The following is a 26,554-nucleotide window of genomic DNA, read 5'->3' on the forward strand; positions in this document are numbered from 1 at the left end:
ATTTGACCAGAATATGGAACTAACCACCAAGTATCCAACTTTACCAGGAATAGACGAAAATATCCTCACTTGGAAACAAACATAACCAACTATCTACCCAGTAACATAGTGGGATACAAAACAAAAAATTGAATTTCACACAAAAAATTCACTTATAACTACCTGCCTTCACATTTAAAAATGCATATAATGAAAAGAGGGCATCTAGGGTGCATCAGAGTGTATGAGTGCGCAGGAATGAGAGCCCTTGGACAATACTTCTTTGCTGCAATACACCAGTACTTGTGCCTATATGAGTGGCCCAGATGCTATACGCTGAGTACACCCTGCTCACACTAGCTTTTCGGTAATGAAAAAACTAAAAATATTATGCCTCCAATATTTTGTGGAGGCATTTGACACTAGTCGTTAAGTCTAAACTCCAAACCACTAGACACTAAACCCAAAATCTTTATAAACTAGACCCTAAGCCTAAACCCTAAACCTTAAGACACTAAACCCTAACCCATATAAACTAGACCCTAAGCCTAAAGCCTAAACCTTAAGACACTAAACCCTAATCCCTATATCCTAAATTTATAAACATTAAACTCTAAACCAACCCGTTTCAAATGCATTTTGTATCTGCATTTTAAAATGCGTGGTGTGTATGCATTTTAAAATGTATAATTTATAACGTGGTGCATCTGTATTTTAAAATATATAATTTATAACATGGTGCATCTGCATTTTGAAATGTATAAGTTTATAACGTCTACATTCAGATGAAAACAGATAGTGTCAAATTTAACTTTTGGAGCAATACACGGTACTTTTTGCTAAATTCTATTCAAACCCAAAATCTACTCTTTTTGTTCTAGTAGTTATCTTATCTAAAAGTAGTTATCTTATTCAATCTTTATTCTGGTAGTTATCTTATCTACAAGTAGTTATTTTGGAAGGGTGAAAAAGAGAATAATTTATATTAAAAAATAACATGTGGCACTTGGTCTCGAGTCAAAAGCTTAGATTCTAAAGATTTTCTATAAAAAAACACTTATGGCGAATAAAAACAATGTAGGGGTATTAAAACCCAAAAAAATTATGGATAGGGCTTTAGAGTTGTTTTTTTTTTAAATGAGACTCTCTAGCCCAAATTTCTTGAATAAAAAAGGTACTAACTTGACAGGTCAAAGCCCGTCAAACTATGCCAAAAAAGGAAGCTTTATCTAAGGCATGAAGATGGAGAGCTTATCCTTAGAAAAAAGTCTAGAATTGGTAAGAAAAAGGTGTGAAATACCTAGGTTAACCTTGGGTTTGCACAGTGTTGCGTAGCACTCCCATTCTCTCCACTCATTGCTCTTTGTAAAGTCTATCTCACCATCATACATTATCAGTCCTACAAAAAAAATATATGTATTGCAATTATATGAAGCAATTATTGAAGCCAAAAAACTGATGCGAAACAAAAGTAAAAAACATATTTCAAAACTATTTGCAATAGATACCTGTAAACAGTGCTGCTTGAGCGAAGGTGACAGAAAAGATCACTTCTCAGTAGTACCTAACATTACTTGGATAGTTTGCAGTTCGCAATGGTGGAGCACAGAAGATAACATAAAGAAACTTCTGAAATGACTCACTTCTTTTCAATGATGGACTTACCCAACCTTAATCAATTCTTCGTGATGATCTGTAGTCACAATCTGCCCAGAAATTTGGCAGCTTGGATGTTCCTTTAACCACCCAAAAAAAAAATCAATCCAAATTATTCATTTAAAGCTCAAAATTCTCAAAAAAACTAATCAAATTAAATGCAAAAGTAATTGTCAATAAGTTATCATTGTCGTCCTTTAGTATTATTTATAAAACTAAATTCATGATAAACATTAAAGATGCAATTTAATTAAATGAAAACACAGCTGGAAATAACTCTTAAAGACAGAAAACAAAAATATGACCAAGATAGGAAAAGAATACCCTTAAAGCATAAAGCATCAGTAACATTACGTCCTTGAAACCCTTTCTGAATAGACCATTTCACAACATCTTTATTGTTTAAAAAAGTACCAAACATACTAATCCACGAATGATGTAACTCTTCTTGGTGTAGAAGTTTTCCGCACATTATACTCCAGTAATATTGACCATTATCGAATTCATATATATATTGATCATAATTCTCAGAAGACCCACCATCAGATTCATATATCAACAAACTCGAATTTTTTCATCAGATAGGTGGATACCAGCATTATACTCCAGTAGTTTGCTTCATTCAAATCATAGCATTTAAGATATTCATCCCTAAACTGCAAATCCAAAAGAAACACAACTAGCGGTTCAATATATCATGAACTACACTACTCAATCGAAAATAAAATGCTTATAAAAGACCATCAAGGATTTCATGAACGCACTTCAACGCTGCCATCTCTATCGCCCTTCTTTATAGTCAATGTATTAAGATTATAAGAACTTCTCAGCAGTGCTAGTAATCCTGGGAGGTCCCATTTGATGAGATCGATTGGCCTTTAGTTCAAGGTAAGTGCGATCAGTAGATGGAGTAGGAAGGCTTTCTCTCTCCAACAGTGACACCATCTATTACATCCCAAAAGCAACCACAAAAGAAGTTAGATCACAAACAGAATAAGAACTAACAGAGGACGTACTGACATTGTCTTTATGTCATGCACTTAGAAGGTATGTTACCTTCTGTTACTTAAATATTTATCAAGTTCTACATCTGTTCAACATAAAGGTTTTGGCAATAAATTCAAGGTAGGTGCAATCGGTAAACGGAGTCGGAAGACTTTCTATTTCCAACAGCAACATCATCTATTACATCCCAACAGTAATCACAAAAGAAATAAGATCACAAACAAAATGAACGCTAAGCAGCTAAAAGAGGACTGATATAGTCTTTATGTCATGTACTCAAAAGATGTGTCACATACTGTTGCTTTACATATCTATCATGTTCTACAGCTGTTATAGATAAAGGTCTCATATTGGATTATAAGCATCTTCCCTCGAGTCTTCTAAGTTTGTTAGATTGAAGTTTCTTATTTGCGCCATAAACGCTGCATGTTTTATATCAACTGTAGACCCCACTGTTGTGCTAGTTTAGTAATATCTATGTTAACAGATCTTCTCTGATTAGTACATTGCGAGAAAATAGCTGGACACAAAACGTAGGATAACAGTCATGAGACAGAATCTTCAAATAAAACCTATATATCATACAGACAATATATAAAGAAGAAACTATTCAAAATTTCAACTAACTTAGTAGTTGAGAAGATGATTAAATTTCACCTCCAGATGTTGTATTGTAGTGAGACTCTAAACCAAGACAACAACACGAACCCCTTCAAACACCATTTTATATCATAACCAAAATTTTGCAGTACAAATTCTTCTTGTTTTTTGCAGTGAATATATAGGAAGAAATGTGCTTATTAAAAAAGAACAAAAAACTTCAAGTGTTAAGTAAATATTACCTCGAGGAAAAGAGTGCATACTGATAAACATACAACATGACAAACACTCATAAGAAAATTAGCCCTTTGTGACAATGTTTAAAGTATTTAGGAAATCATATCTACAAAATTTTGGGCAAATTTAAAACTTATAAATGCCCTAACGATTTTGAGTTTGTTTACGTGTTTGTTTAAGATATGTGTCACACTCCGAATTTCGACAGAATTCGGAAAAACAATATTAGTTCCCGACTCTTCGATATTCAAGCTGTGACGCACTCTCAACTACTAAAAACCCATAATTCTCCCATAAACAGTTTAAATATGCGGATAATTAAAAACCAATAAAATTTTTTCAATTAAACAAAAGTCCTCTTCATTACAAAAATTCACAAATAAGATTAGGTTACAAATCTTTTTTCCATCTCTTTATTTAAAATTACAAATGAAACTACAAATGACATTGTCTCAACTGAAAATCTATTTCACCTCAAGGGAAAACAAAACATATCTTGAAATGCGACGTTAATACAAACCACAAGCAGCAACCAACCTTCTTCAACATGAAATCTGTCAAGATTTATCAACTATGTTTATTTAATGAACACACCCGATAAGCAAACATGCAAATCGGGTCAGCATTATAAACAATGCTGGTGTGAGTAGTTCTAAAATACAATATATACTTATACATATACATATACCATCCATAAGGCAGTTAGTTCCTCCACCGAGGCGCCTTAACTTCCAACAACTAATACGACATTCTTAACTACAATAAGTAAGGTAAGTAGTTCCTCCACTGAGGCGCCTTAACTTCCCACTAACCACACAACAAACTATACGCATAATAAAAAGACATTTAGTTCTTCCACAAGGCGCCTTAGGTTCTAACTAAACTAATAACCAGCCAAGCATATTCTATACTTACCGCATTTCATGCTCAATTACAGAGTGGGTCGTCTCTGCACAAGTAATTAGTTTAACACACACTTCTGCAAAACCATATACAATCATCTATCTAAAGATACATCATTAACCAACACATTACCATAATTATATTAATTAAGGTTTTCTTTGCGTGTCCCTAAAATCACGTCGTATCTATGTCTTACCTAGTTTTCCTAGGCTATCCTCCCAACACCGAACATGTACATCCACATGCCTCCCCTCACCTAATGAACAACTCCGTGCGTAACTACCTTGAGCGGAATGCTGCACACCATGTAACCCTCACACGAAAGCCATTATGTGAGTACTGCCATTATTCGGCATAAAAATATCGCGCGTCTCGTTCAAATTTTGCGAACGGAATAATCAAGCCACCATTCGGCTACGCCAGAAGGGCTATTCAGCTTCACTGAAACGCCAGAAGGGTCAATCACATTACTTACGCCAGAAGGGCCATTCAGATTCACTGAAACCCTCGAAAGGCCAATTATATCACATACGCCCATCACAAAGGCCAAATCACATGAGTTGTGGTAGCTAGGTTCTAGGATTTTCGTTACGTAATTTATTCAAGTGTCATACATTTATATCTCAGAATAATTCTTATTCTATCTCATGCCAGTATACTTAATTGTACTGAAGTTCAACGTTTCTCGTTATAATACAATCCGAATTATCACATGTCAATACTATTCATTGCACGATATCCAAATATCTCTATATCAAATCTCGAAACTTATTATTTTATGTGCCAATTATATATTGTACTACACCATACGGAATATCTCAACCTTCATAAATACTACAATTCACTTAAGTAGCAACTCATAATAACAATCAATCATGAAATGTATTCATTCAATATATTTATGTGAACTCAATCCACCATCAAAGCCCAATACTAAAGTTCATGAATCTAAGTCCATGTGTAGTTTAATTCTCATAAGAATTCCCCTCTTGTTACGTGCCAATATTATATTATTTACACACTACTCACGTCAAATCTTAATTAGATAATGCCAAACAAGGTCATACAATTCGACAATATTTTATTACTACCTTTGTCCATATTCTTAAATATGTGAAAATCTGAAAAAAAAAAAAAAAAAAAAAAAAAGTCAACATTCCACAGTCAACGGTCAACAGTCAATGGTCAACGGTCAAAGTCAAAATCAACATGTTATTGTCAAAGTCAAACTGTCGTTTCCATGTTCAACAATTCATGGTCATAGCCATCGTTCATGGCTAAGGTCAAAGTTCATGTCATGGCTAAGGTAAAGGTGCATGGCTCATGGGCTCATGGCTAAAGTCATGGTTAAAGCCATGGTTCAGACCCAACTAGCCAAGCCTATGACTCAACCAAAGGTTCAACTAATGTTAGCCGGATCCACATAACAATAATGACCCAGCCCACAAAATAAATGAAAACCGGCCCAAGTATACAGAATTAGAACTAGCCCAAACAAAACTAATAGAAATGAATCCGGCCCAACAACTAAAACTAGATTTCGGCCCAGCAACTAAACCATCTAAGGCCCAAGCCCCAAGCCCAAAAACTGAAACCGGCCCAAGGCCCAACCGGTCATCTTTCTCAGCTCCAGCAGCCACCAAATCGGCCACCACCACCTCCACTCGTCCGCCCTTTCAACCTAGCGGTTTTGATCCCTGACAAAAACCAAACAACTTTAATAAAAGCCCCCACTCAATTCGCTATCTCGATCTCACTCCCTCCAAACTAGATCTGGAAGTTTTCGACCTCCATTAATGGCTTCCCCAAGCTTTGACAGCTCCCATCTCCAACACTCGATCAACCTACCCAACACTCAATCGACCAAACATAACTAACCCACAACCACCACAATAAACATTATCGAGGTTCAAAATAGTTAACAATACTGATCTCTATGGGCAGGCGCCTCCATTAACGCCGGTTCAAAGCTTCCACAACACCCCAAACCATATGCAACACCAACCTAACATCCATCCCTAAACACAGTTCAATCAACACACAAATAACAATAACAGTTACATAAATTTTTCTGGCGATTTCCTAGTGTCGCCATTAATACAGTTGCCGAGCTTCAACAGAGCTTCGCCAGCACCCATCTTCGACTAACAACCAACAATACAAACCATACCAATAACAGTTCAAACAAAACATGCAGGACGACTTATTTATTTTTTGTTTTAGCCGCCGTTAACTACTTATAAAGCTTCGACAGTCAATACGACATAGTTTCAGATTTAACAGTTTATCAAAACGACAGGAGGAAAAGATTATCGACAGTAAGCATAGCCAAAAATATACTTAGCCCGAAGCAAAACTCTGACAGTACCGTAGGTTAGTTGAAAATTTAAAAATATAACTACTCACCTTAATTAACAACTCGAGGAATCCCTCCTAGTCCGAATCGTCGCGCTCCAACGCTCTAGCCAACGAGCTGCCTCCATTTTTTTTTATTTTATTTTTATCTCCCAACCCTATTCTCTATAAAACTATGAATATATACTCGGGTTTGAAACCTAAGCCCAACACAGACTCGAGCTCAGAAATTAGGCCCACATATCCCAAATCCAATCCAGCGAATTTTAAATAAATAATTAAATTAATTAATTAATTAATTAATAAATACGTATTTTAAATACGGACATTACAATATGTCCATAAAATACAAATTTACCTAACAAGATCTAGGGAAATAAATTCTTGACCTCATTTTTGCAAAACGGCCAAGTACAAAGAATCGGTGGAGCAAAGAATACTATGAAAAATGGTCACTGTTGTTGGTAACAAAGACATGGGTCAACACATATCCCATACTTATAAGGCTTCACAGAAGTTGAACTTCACACTGTACAGTTATATCATTTGGAACAGAGTCTTCCACATCCACCAGAAACTATCGTACACTTAATGTTCTAAGTTTAGTGACAGTCAAGAGAAAGTATATCGGGAATAAGAGAAGAAAGCTCACATGCGGTTGCAAATTAAGAAGCATAAATCTAGGTAATCTTCTCTGAGGTGAGAAGTGATGGTAAGCGCTGATACACTAGGAACTAAAAGAAAGTGTAACACGACATAATTTGGAAGTAATTAGGGCATCACCAATGGGGCATGGATACGGGCCTCTATCTCCAAATTTAACAGAACTTAGTGAAAAACTGTTTCCAACGCAGCCTCTAAATAGGCCTTTCAATTTAACCATCTGGATATGTCTTTATTTCTATAGATACTAGCATTTTGGGCATGTTCGATGAGCGTGAAATTTATTCTGGCACGCACGCACGATGCGCATGTTTGTTTTTCGTGTTTATTTTATAATATCTATCCGAAACGATGAGCGTGAAATTTATTCTGGCACGCGCGATGCGCCTGTTTTTTTTTACATACTTAGTTTATGTTAACTATCCGAAACTGAAATCAATCGGGTTAATAAAAAACCCTGATTCCAAAATTCAAATTTGAATCGATCATAAAAATTTAAATTCCCGATCCGATTTGTTGCTCTAGATGTAAAGAGGTCTCACTAACACACTAATTTAGACTGAATATGTTAAATTTGTTGGGATAAAAAATAAATAAAACGATGCGCCTGTTTTTTTTCGCTATTATTTTATGCTACATTTTCGAAACCGAAATCAATCGAGATAATAAAAAACTCCGAGTCCAAAATTTAAATTCGAATCAAACATAAAAATCTAAATTCCCGGCCCGATTTGTTGTTATAGATGTAAAAAGGTCCAACTAACACACTAATTTAAACTAATTGTATTAAATTTGTCAGGACTGTAAAAAATAAATAAATAAATAAATAAAACAAAAAAATGACAGAAACTGTATTATTGGTTTTTTTTTTTGGAAGGTTTTTGAAATGTTATTTTTTTGATCAAATTTGGTCAACTGTCTTAACCGGGTCAACTGTCTTAACCGGGTCAAACTTGTCCAAAAAATTCTGCTGTGATAGGACAACTCAATCAGTTAATTTACCTTTACACTCCTACAAAAAAGACAAAATAACAATAAAATAAAAATGGCATGAACCGTAATATCAGTATTTGGCAAGGGACAAATTTGGAAAAAAAAATCCGATCAATGGAAAAAACTACTGTTATTGGGGGAGTTTTGTTTACAAGGTAAAAGATTTATAAAAAACCTGAAGCCCAAAGTGTAATTGAAACTTTGCACATGATTTCACTTAAATCAGCACGTGACTTCACTTTTTTATTTTTTGGTCTTGTTTCACATGTTATAAATGAGCAGTCATCTTCTCCGTTGGAACACCCATAGATATAGAGTTTTAGCTCCTCTTTATTGCCCTCCAAAACACTGACGTGGCCCTCCAAAATGCTGACGTGGCCCTAGATTTTAAAGGCCTGCATTGGTGATGCCCTTAGCTGCTTAGCATCACAGATATACCACTATAACTTATCATATCTTGAAACTGGACTTTAATGTCAATAGCTAGCTTCCAACAATGAAATATTTGAAGCATTCTATAATTACCAGAAGTAACTTCAATTTTTTATAATATTTCCATATAGAGAAAATTTCTACATTTCTAGGTAGTTAGTACCAAGAACTGGCGTAAAAGTGCAAACATGTACGTACATACAACAAAACAATGTAGGTGAATTTCAAGCTCTCATGAACCTACAATCCGCTAGCTATAAGTTAATTTCACAACTGGCAAAGAAATTAATAATGGTCAAAACAAATCTACCACTCTCAGTCTCTCACAATAATGTCATAGGGCAGCGTTTGCCTAGAAATGGAAAACAAAAATCCAAAGTAAACTCACCTACTAATAGTTCAGCATTGCACGGACTGACTGCTTGGAGAGGGAAAGATATGCGGTTTGAGAAGTTTAAGACATTTACCAGAAGTCCAACAAACCAAACTAAAATGTCAAATTTATGAGTGTAGATATTTTCAATTATGAAAAGTATACCCATCACATTTCACCCAATGCCACTGAAAAATCGATTAGTCCAGCAGCTTCGGTCGGCAGAATTTTACCCTTCCTTTTTCTTCTATATTTGGCTGCAGCTACGTTTAGGTGGAGCTGACTATAGTCACCTTGCATTAGCCCATTAGGAATGCTCTCAAACTTTTTAGACCAAAGGGAATAATACCATCTTATTTCGTTTTTTTAGAGACCATGTTAAGGCGTAATCGAAGGACATATGAAGTAGCAGCTTGCAAAATAAATTGGCTACCCTGTGTTGGAGTCTGATCTCTGATGTATAAATAACAGGGTGCATAAAACGACCTACAGCGAACTAGCGAAGTTAACCTTGACATTGCTAAGTTTCTCATACATTTTGATTGTGCGACATCAAGACCATGAAACTGGGTTTTTTTTTTTTTTTTTTTTTTGAAAAAAGACCATGAAACTGCTGCACCCTGTATTTTGGAACGATAGACAAGATTTTGCTTGTAACAGTTATGCGTGTAATCTACTTTATCTTTCTTAATTCTCTATATATATAGGGTATGTATATAGTCCAATTTTTTAGGGTGAACTAGTATTACCCTCCCACTAGATGAGCCAATTAGGATTCCCCCCCCCCAACCACTAGATGGGAAATTAGGGTCTCCCCCCTAAATACACAGAAAAAAATTTCGGTCAACCCAATTTGATTTTTTTTTTTTGTGTGTATTTAGGAAGAGACCCTAATTTCCCATCTAGTGGGGAAAATCCTAATTGGCTCATCTAGTGGAGGGGTAATACTAGTTAACCCTTTTTTTTAACTTAAATCCGGAAAGTAGAATTCTCATCCATGCTTAAAAAGTTATCCTTTCAAATTTGAGAAAACATCAAGAAAAAAGAAATGTCCATTCAGATAAGGGACCTTAAACACATTGCTTAAAATGGTTAGTTCAATTTCTGATTAGAATGAATTTCAACGGATAACTGGACTGGCTAACCGCATACAAAAACTGAAAGGATCCATTGGCAGCCCAATATCAAATGCTCGTTGCCAAATGAGAGAGTTGAAGGGACTCAAGGGAGTGGTTCCCACCTTCCATCCAATCTCACACTCTAGACAAGCTTTTAACCACAAATAAAGAAGGGTAGTTGCAAACTTGCAATTATGGAATCCATGCTAGCTACAAAGTAAAGCTCAGTACATTCTGAATTCTGATTTTGAGATCCTATAAATCAAAATTTGCAAGACTCTAAACATCTTACGAGCCTCGAGAATTTTCCTGAACATCAAACAGCGTGAAAGTGAAATTGCCAGATTATAGTAAGGGGCCACAGTAACTACACCAAGTATAAGTTGGTCTTTACTACATCATATGGCAAAAGGAACCAAAATTGAGTTTACATAGATTTCCGTTAATTTCACAAAAAGCAATAGACAAGAACTTAGAACCATTGTCACGACCAAGACTGCCAATGGATCAGGCAAACAATCCATAAGATAAATCTTATAAGTATGTATGTACAAGATGGTTGAATAACCACATCAAAAATTCCCAGCTCTTTACTATAACGCAATACATCACTCCAAACTGACCAATTTTACATACCCGAATGAGCAGCTGTTAAATGTAGAAGGGAAAAATGAGATAATAGTTCACTGACCAGGGTTGCCCAAGAGCCTCTCCACCGCAGCATGGACATTTCCTGCTGTGACGCTGAGGGCACGAATATTCTCTTGGGTGTCAAAGAAACCCATTTCTTGAAGCTGTGACAGCTGATTTGCATAAAGTTGTTCAGCTGGCACTACATAAACAAAGAACCCTCAGTGTCGGGGGGGGGGGGGGTGTAAAATGATACAAAAATGCACAAAAGAAAGATGGGTGGCCATTTGCAGGAAACATTAATATATACCGTTAGGTGCGTTCGGAACATTAACTCCAGCTGCACCGAGAAGGCCTAACATGTTCATCCAAAAGTCCAGCCCCATATTGTTCAGTCCTCCTGCTAATAATACGAAAGAAAAATTTACGTGTCCCAAATTCAAAGCAGGGGATACCAAAAAGGGACAATAGTAGTTGATGTGCATGTGCTAAACATGAAAAGAAATTTGAATCATATGCAGAAATCACACACAACGAGCATAACACCAAGAATCTTTATTCCTCAGAAGATTGTTGTGTCTGTGATTGCTGAACCCGAGGAGGAAGAAGAAGAAGAAGAAACAAAGCTTGCAAAATATTTGTAGGGATAAATGATATAGAGGACCAATAGTTTTACGTCCTATGGGCTATGGTCAAGTAGTAAGCCTATAACGCTATAATAAATGACTTGGATTTACGGTCTTCATAAGATTCTGCAATGATCATGAGTTTCTCCATTAACCGTTCATCATCTGAGCCAAATTAGATGGGGGTGTCGGAGGACACAGAACGAAGTAAAATTTTCATATGGGTTTGTCCAAGACTGAATTTGGAAGATTGAGTGGTTGAGAACAAAGAACCGAGTTACACAAGAAATTGGTAAACTCAAGATCGAATCTTGGTGAGTTGAGTGTGTCAAAACAGACAAGGAATAAAATCATACTGATTCAAAATCGAAGTTCGATTAGATGCTTTTGTTTTAGGACAGTGTACTTCAGAAAAATAAATGGGTATTTGCAACACAGTGAAGTCAAACAATTTAAACCAATCAATCAGGTTTCAACCCGGTTTATATGCAACTGACTAGGAATGAATCTTTGAGTCGGTCAGCTCCAACCCCAAATTGTAGTAGCCACTTCCTTTAGGAGCCGACCGAGTCCCAAGTTTCATGTGTTCATCAATAGTTGTATACAAGAACGGTTTCGTTCTCGGGAAGAACTGACTATCCATCCACTGCCAACTAAAATAATTACGAATAATTAAAATCATTTAAGGAGTGACATCTGGTAGGAAGGTTTCACTGGAGCATAGTGCTAGATCAGTCTGGATTGATTGGTGTGAAACCACAAAGTTGAAAAATCTAGGCTATTATAGAAAAATGATTTTGACATATCGTATCAGCTGAATATTGTTTGTGCGGGCTATTGTTCAGTATATTTCCAAAATATTAAATACGAAAAAAAAATGGTAAAAAACAAATAAAAAGAAGAAGTAGGCTGTACATAACAAATATGGATATGGAGTTTAATGTGAATACCTGCCCCAGTATCAGTCTGACTAGGTTCCCTGCAACGAAAAAATGACATGAATCAGAAAAACATGAAACTATGAATTAAGTGAGGCCTGAAAGAAATCAGAAACTCAATAATAATGAGGCTAAACATGAGCAGTGCAATGATCACGTGACAGCACATGATGCGTGTTTTGTGAGTCAAAGCATCCAAGCCCAAGACTAACATCTAAATTATTGTTTCTATTTTATTTTAGCTTGGCAATTCATTTTAGGGTCCAAGTAATTAATTTTAATAGCGTTCTAGTTTCCTTTAAGGCTTTGTAATTGCAAAAGAGCAGCTAATGCTTCACGGTTTTGTTGGGACTGTGAGGGCTACTTGTTTAATGCTCCTTACCACACACTGGGTGTGTTGACTGGGTCAGCTCCTAAGCATCGTCTCTTTGTACCAATGGACCATATCGTCCAATGCACTGTGTGCAGTCTCCTCTCAAGCTTGCCTGAGAAACCAGCTATGTGTAATGGGATAACATTCAGCCTAGCATATCCATGTGTGCATGAGCACCAATTCTAATCATGCTTGCAAGGGTCGAGACACACGATCATGTACGCTAGTCCCCTCTTTGCATTTGCTTAGGACATGTCCGTGAAAGTTGGTATTAGAGCAATCTCAAGTCAACCCTTTGGGCAAGACACACAGAACAAATTATGTGGATTGCATACATTTAGAGTTGTCTACGACCTCTTAGGAGACCCTAAAAGTAGATAAATTTTTTATCTATCCACCTTGCTACACCTCGCTACCATTTTATAATTCACCATGTTTCTCCACCTTATTGTAAATATCAAAAGAAGAATCTGAGAGAGAGAGATATGGGATTTCTACTTACTGAGTTGTTGGTTGCTGACTGAATGATAGGAGTGATTGCTGCAGACTCGACACTCGCTGTGAAATAAGAACAAAAGGAAAAGTCAAGAACCAATAGAGAAGATCATGTACAAGTAAGAGTGTGAAAAGACCCTCTGAACGACCCTAACCGGCCCAGTCTATGGGCTGAAAAAGCCCTCATAGTAAGGCCCTATTGGATTTAAGGGTGGGTCGGTTGGCCCTTAAGACTTGGAAGGGTGGGTAGAGGCCAAGAGCTTGGAGCTTCAGATCCGACTTCAGCCCACCCTCAATAAGTAGCACATAAGGTACCGAACACAAAATAAGTCCATATACCTATATCTTTTGTAATTTATCCCAGTTTACCAAATTGTCATCAAAATATACTAAAGGAGGCATCAAAATATATTTCAGGTTTACTTTCCTTATTATGTCATTCTAAGAACTTTGATCATTGACCATAATAGTCTTACACTCCTACGTAATCTTGATAAGCTCTCTTTATGAAATAATGTAACTCATAGTTTCAAATATACTTTTTGGTTTATGTAATTTACTGAACATGCAAAGTACTACTTAAGGAACCGAATATAGTTTTTTATTTGTAATGATTTATTTTATGCCATTTTACCAAAGAATTGATTATAAAAATCAAAATACTGAAAATAGGCACTCCAACTGAGCCCTAAGCCCTCTCGCGACGGTTGAGGAGCATATACAGATTTGTTAATTTAAGTACTCGCCTCCCAGACCAGGACCTCAATACATATGACGGTTGGACCAAGGCCAGGCCTCGAAGCTTGAGAACTTTGTGGTTTGAGGGCCTATCTTGCCCGGCCCAGTCATTTCACATCCATACTAGGCTACTAACGGTACATCCTTTAAGCACATCAACCTTGATAGTGTGACACCTTAAATTTGTCAATAGTCAACAAATGTTGTCCATACAAGTCTTGCTTTGATCACTAAAGCTAGCAGAACCAACTATGTTTGAGCTGAAACATGGATTCTTGCTAACTGACACATAGATTTTACTAAAAGAATTAAGAGGTAAAGTAGGAACCTATCTAGTTAAATTATAGTTACCTGCAATGTCTCGGGAGAAGTCAAACGACTTACAAAATTGGGGTTTTGCATCATTTCTCTTAACTGAGGATTAGAATCAAGCATGTTCTGCATTTGGGGACCAAGGACCTATATAAAATGTAACAGTGTTAGGATATAGCGTAAAACTAAAAAACAGCACTCTCAACGATCCAACTATCATTCATCTCAAATATACCCGGTTCATGGCCTGAGGGTTAGATAGAAGGCTTCGGATACGTTGTGCAACAGCTGGACTTGGCACAAACTGATCCATGTTTGGGAGCCCAAGATCACTTAACCCGCCGATACCAGGTGTTCCCCCTGCTCGGGTTGACCTTGCTGTGTTTCTCTGGGCAACACCTGCAGCTGAATGCACACTTAACATTCACAATTGAGATGAATGTAAAATGACGAGACAGTGACCAAAACGATGAAATACACAAAATAGAGAGTTGTAGGCCAGTTAAGAACTAGAGATGGATTTTCGGCCTGATACTTTTTTTTAAAAACGAGAATGATTCTTTCGAGACGATTGTGGCTTTCACCGAAGTAGCTGAAAACAGTTCAGGGATGCTACTGGGTTTATGATTGCCTGATGGACAAAAATACCTTCAATTAGATCAACTTACAAAAGCAATGTAACACTTTCTACTAGTCATATTCTGGACTCACTGGTTGATTCTCTATATAAATGGGTAGAGCTTGATTATGTGTGAAGAATATCCACTTGTGGACATCTTACTTCTCTCCTATGCAAAACTTTTAATCTACAGTAGAATTGTGAATCAAGAATTTAATCCTTCTCGAAACATTTGACTCGGTACTCTATATAAGATAGCTTACCACCAGCATTGCTCCACGGATTAGGAAGAGGGTTAGTGTTTGGTGCCAGAGAAGCAGTAGTTGTCTCGGCCCCAGTTGCTGAAGAGTTACTTGATATATCCCTCATCCGACTCCCACTGTTAGCAGCCATTGTTGTAGCATTCATTAAAGGTTCCTGAACAGTTTCATACATGCGTCTGAGCATATTAAAACCTTCAGGAGACGCTTCAATGTTACTCATAGCCCTATCAGTATTTCGCATCATCTCTCGCATCAATTCAGGGTTCCTTGAAGCTTCTAAAGTCTGCCGTAGAGTAGCTGGATCGTTGAGTATATGTGCCAGCTCTGGGTTCCGGTCAATGACCTCACGCATTTGAGGGTTACTCATAATTAAGTCGCGTACTATGTCTCCATTGTTCATCATGTTTTGAATAGCAGGCATATTCATTATATCCCTCATCATCATATCGGAATTCTGAGTTTGTCCAAAGTTTGGAATTTCAACCGGCACCACACTGGTTGCAACAGTTGTATTGGTGGATGCAGCTGGCAAAGCACAGACCAAGTGAACAGTGTGATCTGCCTGCAGACCTATATATATATATATAAAAACTGTAACAGCTAAGTGACATGGGACAACAAAATGAATAAATAATAATGATAAAATAAAGAGTATGTACCACATACCATAGCTATTTAGGGTTCGATCGTCTTTAAGAACGCGGCCTTTGTAGATTAATCTCTGTTGCTGAGCTGGAATGTTTAAATTCTGAGCCAAAACATCTTTGAATTCCGAAACGGAAGAGTCCAGATTTATTTCCACTGAGAATTTCGAACCATGGACTACGTTCAAATTCACTTTCTCAGATGACGACACGTCACCACTCATCTTGTTTTATTTGTGAGGGTACAAGAGAGAGATAGAGAAGTGGAGTCTTATTTATGTTGGGTTTTTTTTTGTGGGGGATACCATGAACTTTTAGTTTCTCTTTTGTTTTTATATATATAAAAAAAGGCTAAATCTATGGTGCGCAGTTCGTATGGTATGCTATCAAATCTGGGCCACTCATACCAAGGGGTGCGTGTGTATTGCATGGCAAAAGTATTGATCCAAAGGCCCACATTACCTGCGCACCATACATCTCGCGCACTGAAGACATGCTCATAAAAAAATCCTAATTTCTTATCAAGTGTAAATATATGAAATAAAATTTCACATCTTTATCTTTATATATATATATAATAGCAGTCCTTTTCGGGCGGTCCAATAGGGGGATTAAGAAAAAATAGGAAAAAAAACTGTCGAAACTAAGAGTCTCAATTAATTGTGTTTCCTAAAAATCAGGACCAGTCTCTATAATCTAAACACTTTTCACCTCTGTGCCTTCAGACTTTCCTAAACCAAACAAGAGCCCGCGATGATTGGAACAACAGGCAAAAACCCACCAGTCAAGCAAGCAATTTGAATAGGGATTATGAATAGGTCCTTACCTTGGCCGTTCAATTGATTGTTCTAAAGTCGAAGTCGTTTCGTTAAGTCAAATTGAAAGGTAGGTTTTGTCAGTGATTAAATGGAAAGGGGGAGCAGGCCTACTCTTGGACTTTTAGGCTAATGAAAAGCCAAAACAAAGGCAAAATATCGGGATTCAATCAACAAACAAAGGAAATAAAAACACTCCCTTTTTTCTGTCGACAATGATGAAACCTAGATCGAACTCTAAAATCAAGTCTTTCATTGTTCCAGCTCTTGAACATAGGTTGAGTTCATACATTATGAATACGGCAAAAACTGCAAACCCATCTTTCTCTCTCACGAAGAAGAACGCGGCGATGACTCAATCTTCAAAGTTCAAACCCCAACTCCACTCTAATGATACAATACCACCCCTCTCCTAACGACTTACGAGTGTTCATCTTCAAGTCTCTCTTCTAAATAACAAGTGTTCTTAGTCGCATACTCATATATGCGTTCTCTCAATCCTCCTCTTCTTATGTCGAGGATTATTTATTTTTAAATTTCTTTTAGTTTGTATTTGTATTGAACTGATTAATCAGATTTTTATTGCAGTCTCACTCAATAAAAATAAGACTGGACTAGCAATTTGGGTTATCTAAGGCAATCACAATTGGATCAATTGAACTCTCCAATGATTGGTCATAGTAGAAATTGGTTATTGTATTTTGGTAAGGAAAATCGGTTACTAGATAAAACTGTTGTTACTTCTAGAATTAGAGCATAGGCAATTTGTATGTATATTGTTCATTGTTTTAACGTACAACATGGTTTTGTGCTTCGTCTTTATTGGTTCAACTCAAATATATTGTATTTATTGCATGGCCATTCAACAAATTTTCACATGAGGTTTGTTATTATTTAAACAAATGGTAACAAGACGATATAAATAGATAAATGGTGATACAGGTGTCTTTATCTGTTTACTTTTTTCCTTCAGGTCCTAAATGTAACAATCTATGTGCTTATTTAAATTTTACTTCAATATGATGTAATCTTCAAGGGACTACATCTGTATCCTCAATACAACTTCCATGATTGTGAGGTAAAATGAAGTTATTTTATTATTAATATTATTTTGAATGAAGTTGTTCTATTAGGAGTGTTGATTTTTATTTTTTAAGGTTGGTTCTGAACTTCTGATGATGAAGATTAGTTCCTCATATTCGTTATATATTTCCAAAAATAGAATTTGAGATCTCTGCAATCGAAGGGTTTCCAACACTAATTTTATCGTGTTTAATCCCAGAAATATGGTAATAAGTTATCGTTTATGTCTTGAACACTGTGATTCAACAATTATTAGAACTACACCAGTTTATTTTCTTTACACTGATTTTAATCAATATGTTCTACTTTCGTAAAACAATTTATCGTTTGTTAATTCACCGCACTCAGCCACTGGAGTCTATCATTCGAAATCTCAATCTGCAAGTATACGTAGTATTTTAAGTAAATTAATTTGACGAGCATGCTACCCCTCCCATTTGTCATTAATCTATACTAGTCGAGTGTTGAAACTTTTGACCTGTTGAACAAATGTTTTGAGCTTTTAGTATTTTGTTTTCCATTAGGTTTGAACCTGGGCAGCAACGGAAACAATGTATTTAAGTTTTTAAAGATAGGTGTCCAGTACAGAAGGAAAGAATGTTTCCTCATGATATGTATTTAGTAGTGATGAATGCATAGTGTAATAGAGATTACATGTTTGAGACTTTTGAATTTAATGTGATCCAGGAGAACCAAAGCTCATTCAATATGCCTATATTAAATGTGTAACCGACATGCTTTTTTTTGGGTCTAACATGATATGCCTAATTGGTTCTATTTTGATCGCCCTAATAATTATAATCAATGTGCATAATCAATCTTATTTTATTCTTTGCAGTTTGTACACGATATGAGAAGTTGTGATGTACACAATGTTCCAATATTTACAAGCCAAAGGTAACTTAATTCATGTCCGTAAGTTGCATTCAAAATACTAATTTTATATGGTTTTAAGTCAAACGTCCACCTAAAAAAATAAGTCATACAAGCAGGTAATGCATAAAGCTTAAGAGCCACATTTTTTTTTTAAAAATTTGAGAAGCTGAATAATGTCGAAATCAACTCTGCCTTTTTGTGAGTAATGACGTAATTAACTACGCACCATTATATGCTATTATTAGATTTCTTTCTTAGGGTTGTTTCGAGAAATTTTTTTATTGTGCAAATGCATGCAGAACCAGGTCCTGCAATTAATTATGTTATATTTGTTTGATATCATTGTAATCACTTGAATTAAAATTTGGAACAAGTAGAGTCAACTTCGAGGAAATCATATCTCTGTGTAATGCTCTGTTTCAGAATATCCTACTTTGTTCAAAGTCTTGCTACCAAGAATGACACTAAAAAGTGTGGTTCTTTATCGTGCAAGTTATTGTAAAGGTTTGGAACCTTACAACAATCAATATGTATGGTCACCACTTTTAAGAATGGGATACTGGATTCAGATGCTTTGAATAAACTGTGGGTTTGCCTTATAGTACAATTTTTTTTTGCATCTCTTTAAGTTTTTCTTAACGTAGTGGAATGTCTTATTTATATTCTCTTTTACAAATAGTTTTGGAAGAAGATGATATCTTATTTTGGTGTTGGTTTCAGGTTGCTTGCTCTGTCCACTTCAAGTACAAGTCAAGCCATTCAAGTATGTACAAGAAGACTGAAGCAATTTCTAGAGCAACTTCGCCATCGCTTCTCGTTCGGTTTCTTTTCTGCAAAGGCAAACTAATTGGTTTTCTTCTTCTTCGAAGGTAAACATCTTTTATTTCGATCTTGATGTGCTCCTATGCCATAGTCAAAAATAGTATCAACTACTAAAAAACTGGGACGTGTAGAAAATTAACCATTAGCACAAGGTATTGCTTGAACATAATGAAATGGAATGTACGATGTTGGAAATTTTAATTTGTGAACGGTGAACCCATGATGCATGAGAAGCACAAAATGTAAAAGGTATATACACAGTAATTTATCTTTGGTTTCACTCACTAACTGTAGCTTACACAAGGCCTATGGGTTGGTTCTCATTGGTCTGTGTTAGAGTCTGTGTAACACAACGTGTTTTCCCTTACTAAGAAAACTTGAGGATGAGGTACTAAGAGCTGAATTTCTCACCAATGTAGATATGTTTGATGTACATCCAACGTAAATGGAAGCAATTTGCCTCACGCCCTAATAGTTTGAGTTGTTAAGCTTTTCTTCTTTAAAGCATAACTGGATGAGTAGACACTGATATTCTGATTTATAGGCTGATATTGGGTTCTTACCTTTGTGTTATACGCTTCTCTAACGGATATGGTTCTCTATCAAAGTTTAGGTTCCACTCGACATACGAGCTTTATTGGGAAATTAGAGATAAGCTCGATCTGATAGTCTTTAAGCCAGCAACAAATTGCGTTAGCTATGTTTCAGCCTCTTGCTTGAAGACAACTATCTGAATCTAAAACTTTTCTTTGAATTGTTCACAGAAGATTGAAGATTTCACATCTACTGCATTCACCGCTTCCTTGGTCATTGTTGTCCTTTTCAATATAAGCACTTAAATTCGTTTTTACTGCAAACTTAACTTTAATTTAGTCTGCCATGAATTTACTAGACTAAGTTGAATTACAATCGAATTCCTTATTTTTTGATCAATTGTACAATTTGTTTTTCAGCTTCTTATTCCTTGTAATCACACCTAAAGTTTGTGTACATCTAACCATCACATATATCCGTGTTAGGCCCACTATACACTTTTCGCAGCTTTCTCTTATACTTTTTGGTTTCCCGACACTCCAGCCAGTTCTGCCTCTCCGTTTACACTAAATAAGGTATGGTTTTTCCTTCTTTTTTTTTTTTTTTTTTTATTTATTTATTGTTGTTTTCAACTTCCCTCTATTATTAATTTATGCATTCATTTTTCTTCTAAACATATATTGTACTAATTTCAATGCTTCCTTTTGGAAAACCTAATCTATCTATGGATGACTCCCTCTCTCACCATTGTATACAATGGAATAATAGGCTTTTAATAAGTTACATAATGTATAGGAAAATTTTGAAAACCATATATGTATATGCCTTTGAGTTTTTCAAAGATAATGACAATAAAGAACATAGACATGAACTTGGATTAGGAAAATATTATTATACTTATATTGAAGTTTTGGTTAGATATCCATTTTGATAACCAAACTTTATCAGATATGTGTTGTCATTGATCCAGTACTATACTAATCCTTATTTAACTTAGTTTAAGCCTAACATGTTGCAGATTCAAGAAGCTATTAATTTTTTAAAATTTATTTGTGGGACGATTTGCCTCCAACCTATGTTAGTAGGGCTCAAAGACTTTTTAGCACTTATATATTGTCATTACTGATTTTCAGAACCTGGTTGATTATTGTGTAAATGCATAGGCACGTATGTACAATTAATTTTCTACTATTTGTTTTCATTAGGCTGATGATTATAATTAATCTGTAATGTGAACTAATCAGGGATTTGGGACATTAATATGCACTTTTAGTTGTCATCGTGTTATATGTATATGAGAAGGAGAAGCAACTTAACACTAGAATCAGGTATGACTTTTTCTTTGTAATTAACTTTTTTCGAACTTTGAATTGCTACATATAGTATTGTATTGTTTATCTTATGTTCTAGACCCTCTTGGGGCGTGAGTTGGATTCCTAGGGGTCATAAGTTGGAAGCACCTCGCCTAGCTTCCCTTTTGAGCTCTCTCAGCTCAAGGTGTCCATATCAAATTTTACTCATGAAAATCAAGAGAAAATTAAAAGCTTGCCTAGAGAACTTACTTCTCGATATACTGATGAAGCGGCGGGAATAATAGTTAGACTGTTAGAGTCAAAAAGAATCACAAGATTTATCGAAGATATATTTTGGGTTTACTCATCTCCTCTCTACGTTAGTCATCTCCAAAGCACCAAAATCGATTTTGTTTCATTGGTCTGAGATCTCTCTGCAATTCTTAGATCACTCCCCTTGAACCATAAAATCTCCGTGAACTCTCACAATATCAAAAATCCATTTAAGCTACAAATATGCCGACTTAAAAGATATGTACCCGAGACAGTTGAATGTAATAGTGGAGGAAGATGCCTCTGGCAAGTTGTACAACAAACTATAGTTTTTGAGTAATACAGGTAAGGGTATGCCTAACCCTAGCTTATTTTCGGGAAAAAAATATATATATGTTGAATGATATGTAAAAAATCAAGGAAATCAAAGATGAAGCTGAGGTATGCCATTATTTTTCAATTTCCACCTAAAACTCTTAACTCAATACAAAATCCTTGATTTTATTAAGCATTGGTGTAATTGTGTATGGGTCGCTATTAAATTCAAGCATATGCATATATTTTTGTTCGAAAAATCGACTTATATGCAAATATTTCATGTGCAAGCAACATCTAGATAACATGGTTATATACACGGTAGCAATTGATTTTAGTAGTTTAGACTTTTGATACACGTTAGCAACAGAGACATTTTCTTTTTTTCTTGAAAGAAACTAGAAGAAAGTTAAACTTTATTACTCTACGACAAAAAAGAGGATTATAGTTATGTAACTTCCTGATATCTAAGCTTTTACTGTAGAGTCGATGAATCAACTGTAATTTCACTCAATGCTTATATAATTTTGTGAACTGAAAATATTTTTTAAATGTCACACTCTGAAATGAATGCGAAGTTAGGGGACTTCAGCCTTGCTAAATTATGTGATCATGGAGGTGATCCTCAAACTTTTTGCCATGGAGGTACTCTCGATTATATCAGAGAAGAATTTGCTAGAACTGGAAAAACAAGTACACATAATGATGTGTATCCATTTGGAGCATTTCTCACTACTATTCTAAATCAAGGTATGCGTCTTCTTCTTTCTCTCTAAAATATATTTTTTGTAATTAAACCAACATGCTTAATTAGGGTATACACATTCTCCAGCTTCATTAACGTGCCTTTTTAGTATTGGAATTGATTGAACTTTATGGAATTGAACTTTTAGGATTTATTTGGGTTTTTAGAAATGAATGGAAAATGAAACATTTAGATAGATCTGATTTAGCTAATAAAAAATTGAGAATTCGGTGCTATGTTGATTTTGTTTAGGAGTGCCATGTTGGGTCACTTATAGCTCAAGTAATTCTAGCATCCTCAACTTCTCAATCTCTTAAAAAGTTTCAAAAGGTACTAATACTCAATTTCTGTGAAAACCCCTGATTTCCTTTTGAGGTTAGGGGTTCCACAACTATTTTTTTCCCCTTTGCTTGCCTTCGTTTTTGTTGCAAAATTACTAGAAATAATGAAACTAGATATTTATATGTATTGTCAGGAAACTCAGTAGTGGATTTAGCTGTTGTGATTGGGCAAAAAACTCGCTATAGTTCCAAATATGGATTCCTTTGGAGGTAATCCTACAAAGTAGCAATTAAATCACTCCATTTACAATTTCCATTTTATTCTCCTTTTATTATTGAGTGTTGTATATAAATTTTGGGAGTGAATTGCAAATTCCCTATTTCTCTTTAGCTTTGAATATATTTCTTTTGGTTTTCATTACATGCAATACTTATATGGTTATATCAATGTAACACTATTAATGGTTAGATCTTTCTTAATATTCGTTTTTAATTAAAATCCTATTACTTCAGTTTACATTTGGTAAGTTCAGCAATTGCTCTTACATAACCTATGTCCTCTATCTAATTTTCATAATTGGTTGAGATTGAAATTTTGATCACGTGAATTTTATTGCTGAGATAAACTGAATCTTAGTGACATCTCATGCAATTGGGGTTGCTTAGCAAATGGCCGCATTTTCTTATTCTTAGTTGTTTTAGTTTACACGTGTATTTGAATTCACTATATTTCTCCACATGCCACAACTGAAGCTAGCATCCATGTCTAAAAAATTAAGATAAAAAAACAAGTTTTTCCTTTCTTTATTTCCTTTTAAAACAAGGTAAATAAGTGCAATGTTGTGTTTATATAGTTTTGGTTTGTTGGGGTTCTTAGTCTATATATTGTTGTCATGAATTAGCCGAGTAATACTTTTCTTAACTTTGCTATCTTAAAGTGGAACTTTAGCTCAATGGAAGAGCACTTGAGTATGGAAATACATCTCAAGGGATGGTGGTTCGAATCCACCAAGGTCTTGTGATCCTGTCCATGGCGGTCATTTTCTTTTTGGGGGTAAAGGCTATTTAAGTATAATCCAACTCACTTTTTGAGGTAATAAGATAGTCAAGCCTTGAAGAACAAGATCAATTTGGCACAACTTGAAACCATTTGTTACATATTGTTCTTCTCCTTTCTCATACATCATTACAAAGATCTACAAAGATCTGTTTGATTTAAGTTTTGAGCTCATTGTATTTCCTGTCTCTTAAGAACACTACAAAATGATCAATAGAAGTTGGTATTACACACTACCTTAGATAGCTAACGGGAAATTATAAATTACATGCAAATGTATTGAACTAACCTGAAAGAACAATTAATGAGAAATTGGAAACTAGATACAGCTACAATGAACTAACCTACTAACCTCAAAGAACAATTGGAAACTAGATGCAGCTGCAATGAACTAACCTACTAACCTCAAAGAACAATTAATGGGAAATCGAAAACTGGATGCAACTGCTTTGAATTAACCTCAAAAAGTAATTAACGGAAAATCAAAAATTTAATGTAAATGCGTTGGACTGTCCTCAAAGAATAATTAACAGGAAAATTGGAAACTGGATGCAACTACATTGAACTAATCTCAAAGAATAATTAACATAAAATCGAAAACTGAATGCAAATGCATCGGACTAACCTCAAAGAATAATTAACGGGAACATCGAACTAACTTTAAAAAACATTTAACAGGAAATAAAAAACTGGATGAAAATGCATCGAACTAACCTCAAAAAATAATTAACAGGAAATCAGAAATTGGATGCAAATGCATCGAACTAACCTCATAGAATAATTAACGAAAAATCGGAAACTGGATGGAAATGCATCGAAATAATTAATGACAAATTGGAAACTGGATGCAAATGCACTGAATTAACATCTAAGAATAATTAATGGGAAAACAGAAATTGGATGCAACAACACTTAACTAATCTCAAAGAATAATTAACGATAAATCAGAAATTGAATGCAAATGCATAGAACTAACCTCAAAACATAGTTGTATTATATGTAGTCGAAATGTCTCGACAAGTATAGTTTTGCATTTAAAATGATGTTTATTATATCTTTATTCATATGATTGAGAATGTCTAACTATTCAACAAGGTGCAATATGATATTTGCCTCATTTAGCATTCTCAAAAAAACTTCAATCAAACGCCTATTATTAAAAAACAAAAAGAAGTCGAAGGGGTTATTTATTTTTATGGTGAGTGGGGTTTTCACATTGCAAGATCGATATAATATTTATATCTCATAGCTCTATATAGTTGCAAATAATTTTCAAAATAATGTAATATATAATGGCACCCGTTCGTAGGACGGGTTCGAAAACTAGTAAAATATATAATGGGAGAATACAATTTCGATGTAGCAGTGTAAGTACCCTCCGTTCCACACTACAGTGCACGTGTCCACATACCAGGTCGTCCACCTTCAACTCGTCCCATACCATCAGACCGTACTCCACGACCTAACACCCGTGTCGTCAACAAAGATCGATTCACCATTTATGGAAGCAAACCAACTAGCGCAATCTTGGAGCTCAATCAACGCCACAATCATGGAGACATTAACTTTGTAACAACAAAGTAATGGCGAATCATCAAGATAGCACACAAGGTGGATCTACACTTCATAACGGCCTGGAGCAAATAAGGAAAGTCAACTCAAACAGCTATAAATAGAGAGAGATGAACTACGTAAGACTTGATTCAAGTTTACCCCAAGAAACTTGATACGTAGGCAACTCTAATCCCAAGAAGAATGCAGCCATTCCCTACCACGCGAATCATCAGGTCGTTGTCCAGTAAATACAACATCTACATTGGCGCCGTCTGCTGGTTCGTTTCCTTAAGAAAAGCACACTTACTCTCAAGCCCGCAAGCCCACGGTCGGTAAAACCACCATGGATACCTCTTTTCAAATGTTGGCAGAACAAATGAAGACACTGCAAGACGCTTTCCTCACCTTATAACAAGATAATCAGACGATGTGTGACCAGGCCACCTCCAACGCAAACAACGGCACCACAGAAGCAATAGAGAACAACGCCGTTGCAGCCCTCACCAACACCACCAATCAGCGTTTAGAAGACTTTGCCCAAAGATTAGAGAAGTCAAATGACAAAGCCAGCGCGATCCAGATCGCTCAGAAGATGTTACAAACGTACAAGGCATCACCATTCACCACAGAAATTAGAGCAAGCAGCCTCCTTCAGAATTTATCCAACCAAAGTTCCTATTGACGACGCGAGCTCCCGCCAAAAGAAGCACGTGGCTCGCTTCAATCGAGATCCTTGACTCTACAAATAGCTCGCATCACGATTACCTGAAGTGCAAACTTTTTCCAGCTAGCTTGAAGGACGGAGCAATAGATTGGTTTTACACACTCCCTCTTGATTCGATCAACAACTTCGACAAACTAGTTGAGAAGTTCGCAGCAGAGTTCGTCCACAACAGAAAGAAATGAGCTGACCTAGACTCTTTGTTTCAGCTCAAGCAAGCTCATGGCGAAATGA

General features: G+C 35.7%; 1 protein-coding gene and 1 long non-coding RNA gene across 6 annotated transcripts; both read right to left on the reverse strand.

The window, feature by feature from the left end:
* Positions 1-2,186: 2,186 nt before the first annotated feature.
* On the reverse strand, positions 2,187-3,633 carry LOC147503152 (uncharacterized). Its single transcript, XR_015220131.1, has 2 exons — positions 2,400-3,633; positions 2,187-2,291 (listed from the first exon to the last, which is right to left on the reverse strand). It is a non-coding gene; the product is annotated as an uncharacterized LOC147503152 (long non-coding RNA).
* Positions 3,634-10,817: 7,184 nt separating this feature from the next.
* LOC147503153 (ubiquitin domain-containing protein DSK2a-like) lies at positions 10,818-16,256 on the reverse strand. 5 transcript variants are annotated; one of them, XM_086607944.1, is made up of 8 exons: positions 15,975-16,256; positions 15,309-15,833; positions 14,662-14,831; positions 14,466-14,573; positions 13,384-13,439; positions 12,521-12,549; positions 11,255-11,347; positions 10,818-11,146 (listed from the first exon to the last, which is right to left on the reverse strand). In XM_086607944.1, the coding sequence occupies exons 1-8, from the start codon at positions 16,174-16,176 to the stop codon at positions 10,998-11,000; spliced, it is 1,332 nt and encodes a 443-aa protein (XP_086464070.1). In that variant the 5' UTR covers positions 16,177-16,256; the 3' UTR covers positions 10,818-10,997. The 5 variants fall into 5 exon arrangements, with proteins under 5 accessions (XP_086464070.1, XP_086464069.1, XP_086464068.1 ...); XM_086607943.1 differs by having other exon boundaries at positions 11,255-11,344; positions 14,662-14,825; positions 15,309-15,878; XM_086607942.1 differs by having other exon boundaries at positions 14,662-14,825; positions 15,309-15,878.
* Positions 16,257-26,554: the final 10,298 nt, after the last annotated feature.

The sequence above is a fragment of the Coptis chinensis genome, chromosome 4, assembly GCF_015680905.1.
Source record: "Coptis chinensis isolate HL-2020 chromosome 4, ASM1568090v1, whole genome shotgun sequence".
Taxonomy (NCBI): Eukaryota; Viridiplantae; Streptophyta; class Magnoliopsida; order Ranunculales; family Ranunculaceae; genus Coptis; species Coptis chinensis.